Below are 14,286 nucleotides of genomic sequence, written 5' to 3' on the forward strand. Positions count from 1 at the left end.
ATTCCTTAAGTGGCTCTTCCCCAATTATGATGTTGCTATTGCCCAGTGAATAATACCTGATTACCATCCTGAATGCCACAGGCTGGGACTGTGACAAGCGTTTCAGAGAAGGATGTCAGAATTCTCTGTAAGCAAGCTTAAGCAAACCTGCTGACTAAAATATCCTAGTCTTTAATAGAAGGAGACTTCTCAAGTTCTTAACTCTGAGTTTTACAATAAGCATTCCACTACTTGTCAAAACTTTCTGCACACTTTTAGCCTTAACAACCTGCATGCAAAATGGCAGCACCTTTTTTGCCACGCATGGGAAATAACATCTCAAGCGCAGTCCCTGCACTGATTTATCTAAGAGTATTACATTTTCTGCTCGCTACCAATTCTCTCCAGAGGCACTGTTACACTTTGTGATGTACTATTAGCAACCTTCTATAACAATCCACTGCCAACACAGAGATCTTTATTCTGAGCTAGTAATTTATTTAGAGTAGAAACATATAAGTAGACAAAAATCTCCCTCGAATAGGCCTTCTGTATTTGTAAACTGTACGGAGACCTATCACCTCTTCTTCTAGTTCTATACCAACTGTTATTTCTTTAATGCAGAGATCTTCTTGGAAGTTTAGAGGTACTTGAAGAATAACTGCATAAAGAAAAGTGTTAATATAATTGCAATCATTTAAATATACAGAAGTATTTCAGCAATATGACTTCTGGATTTGATATTTCCACTGAATAATGGCTAATGAATTGCTCTTTCCTTTAAACTGCACACAGCACTGGCAGCATGACAATGATTTAACTCTTCAGGAGTTTTCAGGATTCAGTGTACAGAACCCATTATAAGATGGCTGCAAAAATTGCATTGTAAGAAATTTAATGAGAGGACAATTACTTTCTCACAATTTCAAATTAATAAAAGTTACGCAAATCATACAGAAGACCAGTTGCCTTTTCCCAAGACCTCAACAACCTGAATAATCAGCAGAAAGCGCTAAACTATGAAATACTAATTATAAAAAGTGAGAAAACTATAAAACGGCACACACAAAAACACACTTAACTACTTGAATGTAGGACACGGCTCTGGCTATACTAAAACTGTGACTCTAGAACTATGTGCCTTCCACACTTGAAACTTTTACCTTCATTTTACTGACCTTTACTCACCCTTCCAACTTTCTGCTAATCTCTTCCTCAGAAATGCATACTTGGCATAATTATGTCAGAGTACTAAGTGATAGTTTGCATGAATACCATTTAAATGAGTTACCCACCTTCACAAACCAAGAGTGATAAAGCCTGTCCCAGAGCTCCAGCACTTGTTTTTCAATCACAGCAGTGTTATTTACTTTTTCTCCTAAAATCTTATGCAGCTAAAACACATAAAATCTATTATTATAGAGGACATAACAAAGCAGGCATCCACTGATGAACTTCACGCTTGATGAATAATGTAAGATTGTCTGTAAAGGCACATTTCAAACCCAAGTTATTAGAAAAATTAGTATCAGCATGAAATACACACTTCAGATAAAAAGGTTCACAATTCAAAGACTTTGTTAAAAACATTCTGCTGCACTGAAGACTTCTTTCCGCACTGCAAAACAAATGCTGTCTCTAAAATCCTTAATCCAAAGCCCTTGATCATATCTTTAAATATTGCAAATAATTTGAGATGTGTGCTAGACATCAAATATATGAGTAAGAGTTTCGGCAAATTCTTCTGAAGAAGAATATAGCTTAACTATTAAAATTATGATTTAAAAAATGTCCAGTGTACCACACCCAGACCACACAGAAATTAGGGGAGAGGGAGGGGCAGTGGTTGCAACAGTTTACACTGTCTATAATACAAGAGCCAAAGTCAGTTTAAAATAAGTTACTCAATTTTATTTGATGCATTTTCACTGGGAATCATTAGAATGATGACAGATTCTTCAGTTCTTAAAAAGAAACTATCCCCTGAACAGAAAAGACTACTGAAATCACTCCCACTCTTCCTTCAGAAGTCCCAAACCAGAGTGGAGAGAATGGATTTGTCAACAAATGGTTAAATACATGGAAAAGAACTACTGACAAATGTATTTTTATTTCTTTTTACTATTATGAAATACAAGAAATGAAAGCAAAAACCAAAGAATTTGAGCTTTCTGACAGCTCAGTCTTACCTTGTGTGTGATCCATTCTCGGCCATACTGGTATACGTTGTTGGCTGCAGAATTAAGCGCCTTCTGAATGACCTGGGCTTCTGGGAGCCAGCTGAGGGGGGTGGATTTTAAAGAGGGAAAACAAAGTTAACTGTTATATATTATACCCACTTCATTACACCCAAAACACATTGCAAATTAACATTTTGAAACAACAAATCATTATGGCTAAATACATATAAAATTACTACAACTCAAATGTTTCCTTCTACATATTAAGGAATAGATTTTCCTTAATTAAAAGGATTAAAAAGCAGAATTAAAAAGCAAAGCAGAATTAAATCTAGGGCATGCCATTGCATTTAAATCCTCCAAGGTTCCTGAAACCTTAATTAATTTGATATCTCAACTTTTTCAGAAGAGATCTGCTCTTCAATCTCTATGTGTGCCATTCACACAACATTATTTTTTTCCCCAGAGTTTCCTGAAAATATCGTATGAAGCAGTCTCACCTAGCTGCAAACAGAACCTTTTGAAATTACAAGCCGAATGTAAATTGTTAAGATAGTTTCCATGAAAAAGCAACCAGCTGACAAAAGGTCTGGACATCGGTCATTTCTAAGTCCTCACCAAACCACCTGCTTGTGAATTTCTTCGGGGACTCACATCACTTTCAAGCAATGTACCCTACTGAGTTGTCAGCATTTTACCACTTCTGAATATAGGGCACAAAATCTCTGCTTTGACTTTCTTTTTACATCTTGACTCAACGGCACTTGTTGGGAGCCCTTCCAAAACAAAATGAAAGCATTCAGGAAACAGAACTGCTGTATTTGTTCACCTGACTGAAGATCAATATGGAAGCTCCTCTGTCTGTATAATGCTTCAGAAATGTTCCAGATTGGAATCCCAAGATATTTCAGTCACTCACCTCTAAACATAAAAACGAGCACCGAGCTCTGAAAGCTGGTAAAGCTTCATAGATTTGGCAAGAGGTATTCTTACTCTTATTGAACTAAAATACAGTGTTATGGATACTTCAAATTTGAATGCAAACGCTGGAAGTGAAAGGTTATACCAGAATTCTGCAAATTATCTAACTAGTACTCCACTAGTTTCATTATGTAAATAAGCTTCTGACAGTCAAATTTCCATCTTCATTAGTCCCACTTATTTCCATCTTACAGCAAAACAGAAAGGCCAAACAGCACAAGAGATGTCATGAAGGAATAAAACCAAGTGCTTCAAGTGCTTTCTGTTCTCAGGATTGTGATTATTTTAGTAGTGCTAAAGCATGTATTACTACAGTGGTTATTAACAATATCCTTTTAGCTCTGTTTTTGAAAAATTGCTTTGCTCTTATAATACAGCATCTGCTTTCTTTCAATCTTCTTAAACCACCATCACTTTTATTTAGAATGTGCCCTTGAAAGAATCAACCATTCTGGAGAGAACTTCTTTTGCTGTCATTAATTTGGTATCTCACATTTGCCCTATGTCTGTTTACCTGAAGCAGAATGAAAGCCACCTGGAACATGCCCTCCTTAAAACCACACCCCTCAGTCTCACCTATTCCCCCTCTGATGTTCATGCAATGACTCCTTTGCTCACCAGTGTGCCCATGTTTTCCTCTAGATGCTTTTCTCTCAAAACCATCTCTCTCCCTTACTAGTCTTGGTGTTTACTTTAGTCAGTACACAGACCAAACCTTACAAACTCCCCACTACACACATTACTCGTAACAGGAATGGTCCTGCCCAACTAAGTCACACCCAACTCCCCCCACCCACCCCTGAACTCTTCTTCTGTTCACTCCAGGAACAAGATCTTCAACTCCTATTCCTTCAAATGCACTCCACATCCATCTCTCTCCATTTAAAAAATAATTTAGCTCTGTCTTGAAACTTTCTAGAGTATTCTTTGCCCGTACTTCTCTCTCATAGAAAAAAGGGACAAAACACAGATCTTTTCATCCTCTGCACTACACAAGTTTCTTCTCCACAGCTGTAGCTAGGAAAATTCATGGAGTCATCCTTCACCACCAAAACCCAACCAGTCCTCAAATGAAATACCACGCTGGCAGTCCTCCAGAGTGATGCACAAATATCTCTGCTGTCTGAGAGTTTAGCTTTTAGCCTGTGAGAGATACCCACATTTCTGTTCACCTAGGAGATTTTTTAAATTAAAAACTATGCATAAGAGCACCTGGAAGCTTGTTCATCCACCCTATACTATTCGCTTAACTTCAGCATTCTTACTTTGCCCACTCTGGGTGACTGGCTACCGTCTCATTGATCAAGCTGCTTGTGACTTGAATCATGTGAACGCTCTCTTGATGTACCTAAATTAAAGAGAGAGAGAGGAGAAATGTTATGCAATGCAAACTACAACTCTTCCTACATTCAGAAAGAATTTTTGTTTTTGGGGAGGGGGAGTGAGTGGTGGAAGAGGAAGGAGGGTAGGGAGGAGGGGGAAGGTGAGAAGGGATGCAGTGACCAGTTTGTACATTTAAAAAATAATTCTTCCAGTGCAAACAAGCCACTAGGAAGAAAGAAGTTCCATTAACACAAGAAGCATCTAGTCAATACAATAATAAATTCTGGTCACTAGTAATAGCAAATGGAAATTTAAACCTTATCCCATCAGTGGAAAAAAATTCAAAAATAACAGCAGTGCTGTCAAGAGAAACACTAAAATACAAAGCAGTTTCAGATACAGCTTTTTAAGCCATGGATCAAAGAAGTGTAAAAATTAATGAATACTTACCTCTAACATGACCAACCGTACTATGAGGTGCTTAACTAAATAAATTCTTCAGCAAAAATGATAAAATACACCTCTTATAAATATCTTAATAGTCCTTCTATGAATGTAAGGGAGCTTAAGGCAGGAATGTCTGCACAACTTCAAAAGTCTTTAATTTTAAGTACTCAACATTACATATGCCTGCATTTTGGAAAAAGGAGATTGACACCAGAACCCATTGATCTTTGTTCCATAACTGTATTCAAGCCAAACATTCAATCTCCATTGACTATTTCAAGTATGAACATAGCCCCATTAAGGAAAAAGGAAAAAAAGTACATGAGTGACCTCTTCTGGCGAGCAAAAAAAACACCCCACCCAAACCCAACCATAAACCGAACATCAATTTCAGAGAATACCTGATCATGAATCTCAGTACATTTAACTCAGAAAGGGATACCATGAGGTTGTTACAGGCTAGTACACAAACAAATTGACAAACACACCTTAAATATTTTACAAATGTTTCTGATGTGAGGTAAATTAAAGAGAAAAAAAATCTAAGTGGTTCTTCTGTTGACAAGGAAAGTGTCAATAGGATGCAAAACAAATCTGTTCCTGTAATACATACGACAGTAATTCTTTTACTATAATAAATTTTGTATTTACAAATGTCTATATATTAGCCATGTCATATATGTAAAAAATACAGAAATACAAAGAAATAGAAACATTGAGATTTTGATATATTTTTGTATATTTTATAGTCTGGGAATGGTGACAAGTTCAACTACAGAGCAATTAGTTCCTAAACACTTAGAAAAATTCTTTAAGCTATACAATCTCGTGTAAGTATCAGTAACCTTCATCAGCAATGAAAATGAGCTTTATGATTGTATTCCTTAGCATACTGTACCTTAGCAGTAAGGAGAAGAGCTAGCAGAAGGGTTCCTATCACCAGCACAAATATTATGAAAATGCTGATTATTTTATCTAGCATTTTCTCCAACCACACAATAATCTGTACAGAAAAAAAAAGAACAAATTATATCTCATAAATCAATCTTTAATGAAAGCAATGTTGTATGTTATGCAACCGTATTGTTATTTTTATTTACAATCACAGTACAAAATCAGGCTCTAATCAAACAGCATTTATGCCCAAGCTTGGAAATGAACAATTAACAAGCAATGTTAGCATGATTAAGATCATGGTATGACATGTGATTTTGCAAAAAACATGTACACGTTACCACACAACACAGCAAGCTCTCTGCAAAGCAAGCAATAATTCAACAATTACTTACTAGACCTAGAGAAGTACCTAAAGAAGACATTAATATCAGCTAGAACCCAGAAATTTGTTTCTTGTCCTTCAGCAACCCGGAAACTCACAGATACTGTCTGCACAGGACTTCAAAGCTATCAAGGTATACTTTAAAGCACAACCATAACTTTCAGATTTGAATAGCTAAGAGCCATCTAAATGACAAATGAGGTATTTTTGCAAGTAATAAAATTTTTAAAGCTGCCTCATCACCTTCTGAACTGAAATGGGACAGGTGGGGTTCTGCATTATTGAATATCAGGCCAATTATTCAGCACCAACTATTTCTATCCACTTCCAGTCTCAGGAGGATGCTCAGCATTAAGCATGCATCAGCTAAACTGGCTGATACAGGAAACAGGCACATTTGTTGTTCTGTCAGTTTACAAAAGGCCCATTCTATGTATGTCCATAAGCAAATGGAGACACCATATTTGAGTAGAGAAATTCTGATAATGTCATTCGAAACAATCAAACTGCTCAGTCACAGGACTTTGCAGAGTGCTCTGGAACACAGCAAGCTGAGCTTCATCTCATACACAAACTGACTGTTTACATAAAAAGCTGTGAAAGCACATGCAAGCATGACCAAATACATTTTTCTAGCTCCTATGGTTCAAATACCAGGTCTATTTCTATTCCATTTAGCATTACTACAGGAAAAAGCAACAGCACAGTTGTAAAATTTGTGATTCACAAGAACTGAGATCAAAGCCAATGCGTAGTAAGCGAAAGTACTGCAAGTCCAAGTTATATATTCAATGATTAAGTTGGTAATTTTTTAGTTAGAGATCTTATAAAACTACTAACATGCATGCTAATGGTTTACATTAGTTCTTTCTTTACATTATTTACCCTATCCCTACACATGAAATTGACCCTGGAACAATGAACTTCTCAGACTGCTCTGTGATGACTGAATTGGTCAACACTGAAGTCAGATGTCCTATTTGACAAAAAACAAGGATTTTTTTTGTGTGCGTTCATCCGATAGTATCTGAGTAGTTTATGTACATCAAGTAATTATTTTTAAACTTCAAGTTTTTGTAACCAGCTCCTTGTTTGATCTAAATTAACAAGTCCGTGTAACAAAGTCTGTACTACATTAAGAACTGCAGAAAGGAACTCAGAAAACACGAGGGAATGTGAAAAATCTTTTGTCTTAAGTATTTTTAACTCAAGTTTGGTTTTCAGCATTGCTAACAGATTTCAGCCATCAGAAATGTATTGCCAGTGCTGGAGGGAAGTGACCTGCCTGCAGCAATACTGCAGCTCTGAAAAGCTTTGGGCAGCCTCTACACAGGGCATACATATAGGGGTTACCTCTTTGGAAATAAGACTGAAATGAGATTTGCTGTATCCTTCCAAGCCTCATGTACATATAGTGATTATGCAAGAGAAGCAAGAAATGAAAGTCCTTGTTTCAAAGGACAGAAATAAAAAATATCACCAAGAAAACACCACTGGATAGGCAGGGGAAGAAAATTTCATAGCATGGACTTGAAAATTAAGCTATTAAAAATTAAAGCTGCCCTCATCATTTCAGACAAAGTTCAAACTACTATTTACTAAGTCAGAGTTTAAAGAAAACCAGTAGTCTTACAAACAGTACTTCAATCAGATTTACTGCATCTATGTAATTGGAAGTACTGTCAGAGATTTCAAAAATGCTAGGCTCAATGATTGTGTGAGGGGTATTCAATAGGTGAAATCTCAGTGGAGGTGAGGCTGAATGCTTTAGATGTTTTGTAGCAATTAATGAAAGGGCAAGCTCCAAAAGACCAGGTTGAGGATTCTCTCCAAGATGGCACAAGGTATCTTTCCCAGACACTCATAGTGACAGTTCAAACATGCCTGGACTGCCATTAAGGAGCAGCTGCAGTACATGTAAATCCTGGATTACCTTTAATCTAGTTAGTAAAGTCATGGCAGCACTGATGATGTACTGGTACCAGCAGCAGCCTCAGCCATGCCAGCCCACCCTGTCTCTATTTACTTGGGCAGGTAGCCCAAGGAAGCCTGATGAAAGCCAGCTTTGGCAAGCCTACAGGTACTGCAATTACATCTCTCAACACAGACTTCAGGGGATCCAAGTTATGTAAGTGGTACAGATACATCACAACAGAAGACTGAACTGGACTGAGTACTGTACAAGTAAAAGCAGATGGACATTCACATTTCACCATTATTTACTTTTTTGTTTCTTCTATTAAAACATACTTTCTTCCCCTACATTAACCCTACATTAACTTCCCTCACCTTTTCACACTCCTGTTAAATAATGCATAGGTGCAGGTAAACTACTCACTGCAGCAAGCTGCACTGTTAAATGCCTGTGTGGTTGTATTCATCACTGAATCAGGTCCAGACTTCACTCTTACCCCAACCCTGCCAGACCTCCCTTTACACCCTTCTTGTAAACCATGGGCATGCACACAGAGACAAACATGTACTGACTAAACACATTCATTAGCCAGAGGTCATGAAGTTTTATATTCAGTTCCAAGCTTCTAATCCAAAGGTTAGTCACCAGCAGAAAGCTGAGGCTGCCACAGCATCTGACATTATGCAAAGGTAAAGGAAAGCCAGTCTCCTAAGCTACAGAAGGTCAATTTGTAAAACCAAACTGAAATATTACTGATTTTTGATAGTTTTTTTGCGGACAGTCTATCTTTAGTTGTCACAGTTTTGAACAGAAAGGTTATCATGGTTTTTATTTTCATTTAACTCCCTGTAAAAAGGTTTTTTATGATTGAGTTATGCTCTGTTAGAAAACTCCTCAATAATTTGCAAGTACTCCCTCTTTGAACTTTTGGATGATGACACAAAACCATCTTACACTAAGCTGTAACAGATCTACAGTCCATACTTAAAAATCAGAAATCCTACTATCTCGGCAGGTTCTCCATGTTTTGCAGTATGATACATCATCTATGAATTAACATTTGCAGGTTTCATACTGCATAGTCTTTGGGGCAGTAGTTTTTCTAGTATGTTTAATTTATTACATTACCCAAACAGTAAAGCACACCTAGGCATCTACTTCATATTTGATTAAATCTATATTAAAATACCAACATGGATTTTTATTTTTTTCTGTAAACAGCTCCGCTATTTATGAGGATTTTTTCCCAAGACATTCCTTAGACTTCTCATTTCCTTTTTCTTAGTTAATATTTGAAGATACCATCTCATTAATATCATCTGCAGAGAATAAGGGGAAGTCTGTAACCAGAACACATCCCAAGGTTATGGTGAAATGAGTCAGCTGAGTAGTTAAGCTAGAAAATGTAGAGAACAGTCTGTGTGAGGTCTCAAGTCTACCTACATCAGTATTGCTGCAGAAGCAGCAGCAGAATTTAGCAATTCCTTCTAAAGACTCCTGACATAGACAATGTTATTAAGAACAAATTACGCCAGACTGTCTGAATCTATTCTATATTTTGGGCTATATATACCACAAACAGGAATCAAAAAGCCAAGGTTTATCATTAGCAGTCATAATCAACCATCATTTCAAACTCTACCATATCCATATGACTTTAAATTTCCCGCTGGATTATCAGAAATTTATGTGTGTGGTCTCTGAAGTACATCCCTTCAAAGACTGGCAAAAAAGGTATCACCTTTTAATTGCAGCCAGTGTTCTGTAGTACAAATCCCCTCTTTTTTCTGCCTCTGGTAGAGAGTGACTTTTTTTTTATTTTTTTCTAAAAATAACCAAAACACTACACACAACAAAATTACCCACTGGTTGCACATTTTTTCACTTTTTAAAAAATCCTGATTATAATATTATTACTGTATGTTCATGCACAGAAGCCAACACTGTATATAATACTATCAGGATTTCTACTTATCAAACTGTAGAGTAAACCAACAGTTTTCAAACACAACTCCAAGTAAAAAAAACCACACTCTGTTGAGAAATTATATCCACAGGGTTTTGCCAAATAATGCAAATTTCTAAACTAAAAATAAAATCCAGACATTTTAGCATTTAAAGCTATTAGATTAAAACCTATTATTATTAAATAGGTTTTGCAACCTACCAGTATTAAGGAAAAAAACCCGTATCTACTCATGAATTTTCAACAAAAATGACAAATGACAGAAAAAAAGCAGTCGAGACTACACTTTCTCTTGTGGTCACCTAACTCAGCTCTTTACCTGAACTCTGCTAACAAACCAGTATCTAATTTAAAAAAAAAAATGACAGGTTATGGGTGCACATATTTACTAACCACAAGTTGCTCACATAAGATACACATTTCATAGTGGGAAATAAAAATGTGATTTTAAGACAGGAGAAATACAGTCAAGGGCAAAAGAACATTAAAAATGCCCCTCTTCATGGACAATTATAACTCAATCATGAAAACATATCACACAGTTTTAAAAGCCACGTAATAGGAAAAAAAATATTTTAGCTATACCAACTTCTGTTGCCGTGCAATGCTGTCAGAGCCCGGCTAGCCCCACATGGCACGCCAACAGCCTGCTGGGGACAGCTGTGTGGCCATGCAGCCCTTGCTCCGGTAAGGAGGCAAGCTGGGCGAGCAGCTGTCCGCGGTGCTCTCCCTCATGGCAGGGTGGGGAAGGCAGCACCGCAAAGGGCGGGCTGACAGCAGCAGGAACTAAGGCAGCGCAAGAAAGCGAAGAAGGCACCAACTCTTCGCAGCACGGAATTCCTAAGAAAGTTTAGACCGCTGCACGGAACTCCCGCCAAAGGCAGGGTTAACAGAACTTATGAAGGGATCTCGAAGGGAGGAGCGAGCCGCCCCCGGGCAAATGAACACACAGAACATAATGATGGGCATAACAGAACAGCGAATGGGGGATTTGTTGGGGAGGGACAGCAATTCCTGCTCCAACCACTCTCTGCCCAGAGTGGAAAGTTCTGGGGAAAGGGTGTGGGTAGAGAATGACGGACAGGGGGGGTGCTGGGGAAACATGGGAGGGGTCTGCACGGAAACCATGGTAACCGAGGAGGGAACTAAGGACTGACATAATAACTGATACAAGAAGGCGGGAGTTTCCCTGGCAACCGGGGGATTGTATATAACTGCTGGAGGGGGAAGGCAGGGAGGGAGACAAGGCAGAACCATTTCAACATAACATGGCGGGGGGGAACAGAACGTACCAACTTAAATATCGTAATTACAGCTTGACTAATAAACTCAACTATGAACCAAAAAGCGGTCGCACCGCAACAAACTACCTATTTTTTTTTAAATCCGCCTTTTTCTTCCCTTCAGACTTGTTAAGATTCAGCAGTTCTGAGGCCATGCAAAGTCTCGTTTTGTATGCATTCACTCTTGGCACACTAGGTACTATGCCTGTGTACACAGACAAGTTTGGCATTGCAAAAGTAAAAGACTGACAGCACTCAGTGAAACCAGCCCATGCACCCATTTGCAAGCACTTACAGAACTACAACTGTGCTTCACAGCCTCACAGCTCCCCCGGTAATTTGGTTAACTGATGCTTTCCCTGTGCAGAGAACAGCTCTCCAGGTTGGGAGAGAACTCGTTTTGTTAGCTGTACAAGTGGGGACCAGGCAGGGATCAACTATTCTTAAATAAAAATGCCCCTAAATTACTCTACCCCTTGAAATTCTAATGCAATACTCTGCTGTGCTAAACATTTAACTATGTGCATTCACTGGAGTAGAAGAGATCAGACAGAATTATATGACCTTCAGTAGCTTATACCAAGAGCTGGAAAAGAGGCATTTGAGATAGAAATCTATATGAAGCAAGGCATGTTAAGGAGTGTTCATGCTGCAAAATAAAAAAAAAATTATAGAAAAATCAAACTCCCCAAAACCACAGAATCCATTAGCTGGAATCATAATTTTTCTGTTTATTTACCTTCTTATTAAGCCAGTGCCACAGCTTGTCAGTGGCAGGCGGAGATGGAAGAAAAGGGAAAAAAACACAACACAGTGGAAAATTATTGAAAAATGCAGTAATAGGGGAAAAAAGCAATGAGAGGCAGGCAAAGTCATCCACAGAATGAAAATGAAATTGTTCTAGACACAAAGGTAAATTGCAATAGGAAGAAAAGATCATAACAAATTCTAATGCAAGAACCTGGGTTTTACTACTAACATGCACTTTTGAAACAAAGACGGATATAACAAATATGAACACTTTAATGGCATTAACAGAGCTCTCAGCATAATCTGGACAACTCCAGTTTAATTATAGTGACAGCTACCATCACATTTCAGAACAGGACTTGTACTCTGAGAAGGACATTTCAGCAAAACACCAAACCTTCACATGAGGTACTCGTTTATGGCATTAATATTCCCATTCAGACATTCAAATATTCCCATTCTATGCATTTCAAAACACTCCTATTATGTCAATCACCCTTGGACAGATTTCATATGTTTTTTCATATTCATATGAAAATATTCATATTAAAGCATTCATATTCAATGGCACAACATCAAATACATAATTAAGTCTGATACACATACAACAGCAAACTGTAGATTATATAAATGTACAGATTTCATGTAATTCTCCTTGCACTTCTCAACAGTCAATTTCTCCTTTTGCACTGAAGTTATTTTTCATTACTGATGCTCATCCACATGTTAAAGTATATCCATTTCAGGACCTAGTTTATGTAGGATTATACTCCTAATTCTAACCATTACTAATCATTAGTAACATAATCAGAACAGAGAAGAGCTTTAATGTTGTTATTCATCTCTCTTAGAGATTAAGATCATGTAAGTGAAGTTTGTTTCTCCCTGAAAACAAGACCATTGAATTCTCAGTAAATCTAACATGTTTGCCAGTTGCCACAAATTACATTAGCTCCCAATGGAAACAGAAGGTATGAATATTTCATATTTATAAATATCTCATAATGTTAATTAAGTTAGAAGCAGATTTACAAAGAATAGTGAACATTAGGAAATATGAAAATAAAATATGTCATAAAGCACTCATGTTTATTAGCTTTTTCTACTTATGGAAAGAGTCACAGTCACAGAAATCAATTACAAGGCTTCAAAAGGCTCAAACTGACGCTGTAGAATTTGTTTCTATTTTACCTCTTCACCTATGGAGTAATTTATCTCTGAAAAAAGGGAAAGTTGTTTTCTGATTAAACGACATACTTTTAACTTTATTTCTCCACTTTAAAACCTTCTACCTGTACCTGAGGTTCGTTTTGCAAAAAACACAGATCTCAGAGCTGTATTGCTCTACTTTGCAATTCCATACAACCAAAAAGCCCTAAGATTTTAGCTGAATGTGAAAGGAAGTCTTTAGTATTTTTCTCTCATTTCCAGGAACTGGATGATAAATACAGTAACTAGGAAATAACATTATATGTCCAAAATAACAATATCTTTTATCAACATTTAAGACAATACCTGGGAGGCTACATCTGCCTAATAGCTTACCAATACTGATGTTTAAGTAGTTCTACAAATGTAATCAACCTACATTTGAAAATAGGCTACAGCTTAATTCTAATATTCAAATCATCCAAAACTAATAAGTCTATAGCCACTTTTCCAGTATTTTATTGGAAAACTATTCATCTAAGTTCTTACATGTGTATGAAAGTATTTTCTATAATAATATAACTATTGGCAGAGATTATGCTTGTTTTCTGTGCTTGGTTAAACTATGTAATGAACTTGGTACCAGAAGAAATAGAAGCTGACTTTATCCAAAATCCAAACAATCCAAATAATCCACATATAAAATTCTAGTGCACTATACCTAGAAAAAGCATATAAGAACTACATGATTCATTTAAGTACATCAGAAAGCATGTATGTAAAATATTAGTACATTCCAAGGAGTAAAAGTCTATTGCATGCAGCTGAGCCACTGCCAATGCTGCTAAACTCCCTCAAAAATTCTATAAGCAAACTGCAGTCATCATATTGTAAGACAACAGTCCTCCTTAAAATAAATAAATTTTAAGAAATCAGTAAAGAAAATTATTAATTCTCTACTGTTGATAAGAACACCCACGATACCTCATCTATTAAGTTTAGGATGGTTCAGTGGCTGACAAGTGAAATCTCCC

At 37.0% G+C, this 14,286-nt stretch overlaps 1 protein-coding gene across 1 annotated transcript in view; it reads right to left on the bottom strand.

The window, feature by feature from the left end:
• Nucleotides 1–14,286, bottom strand: part of TMEM245 (transmembrane protein 245) — a 78,588-nt gene that overhangs the window by 39,170 nt on the left and 25,132 nt on the right. The window contains exons 7-11 of the mRNA XM_031055635.1: nucleotides 12,093–12,116; nucleotides 5,809–5,913; nucleotides 4,406–4,488; nucleotides 2,169–2,259; nucleotides 1,275–1,373 (exon numbers count right to left, since the gene is read on the bottom strand). Of these exons, the coding sequence (XP_030911495.1) occupies nucleotides 1,275–1,373; nucleotides 2,169–2,259; nucleotides 4,406–4,488; nucleotides 5,809–5,913; nucleotides 12,093–12,116 (402 nt within the window). The remainder of the gene's footprint in view (nucleotides 1–1,274; nucleotides 1,374–2,168; nucleotides 2,260–4,405; nucleotides 4,489–5,808; nucleotides 5,914–12,092; nucleotides 12,117–14,286) is intronic.

The sequence above is a fragment of the Geospiza fortis genome, unplaced genomic scaffold (genome assembly GCF_000277835.1).
Source record: "Geospiza fortis unplaced genomic scaffold, GeoFor_1.0 scaffold206, whole genome shotgun sequence".
Lineage (NCBI taxonomy): Eukaryota > Metazoa > Chordata > Aves > Passeriformes > Thraupidae > Geospiza > Geospiza fortis.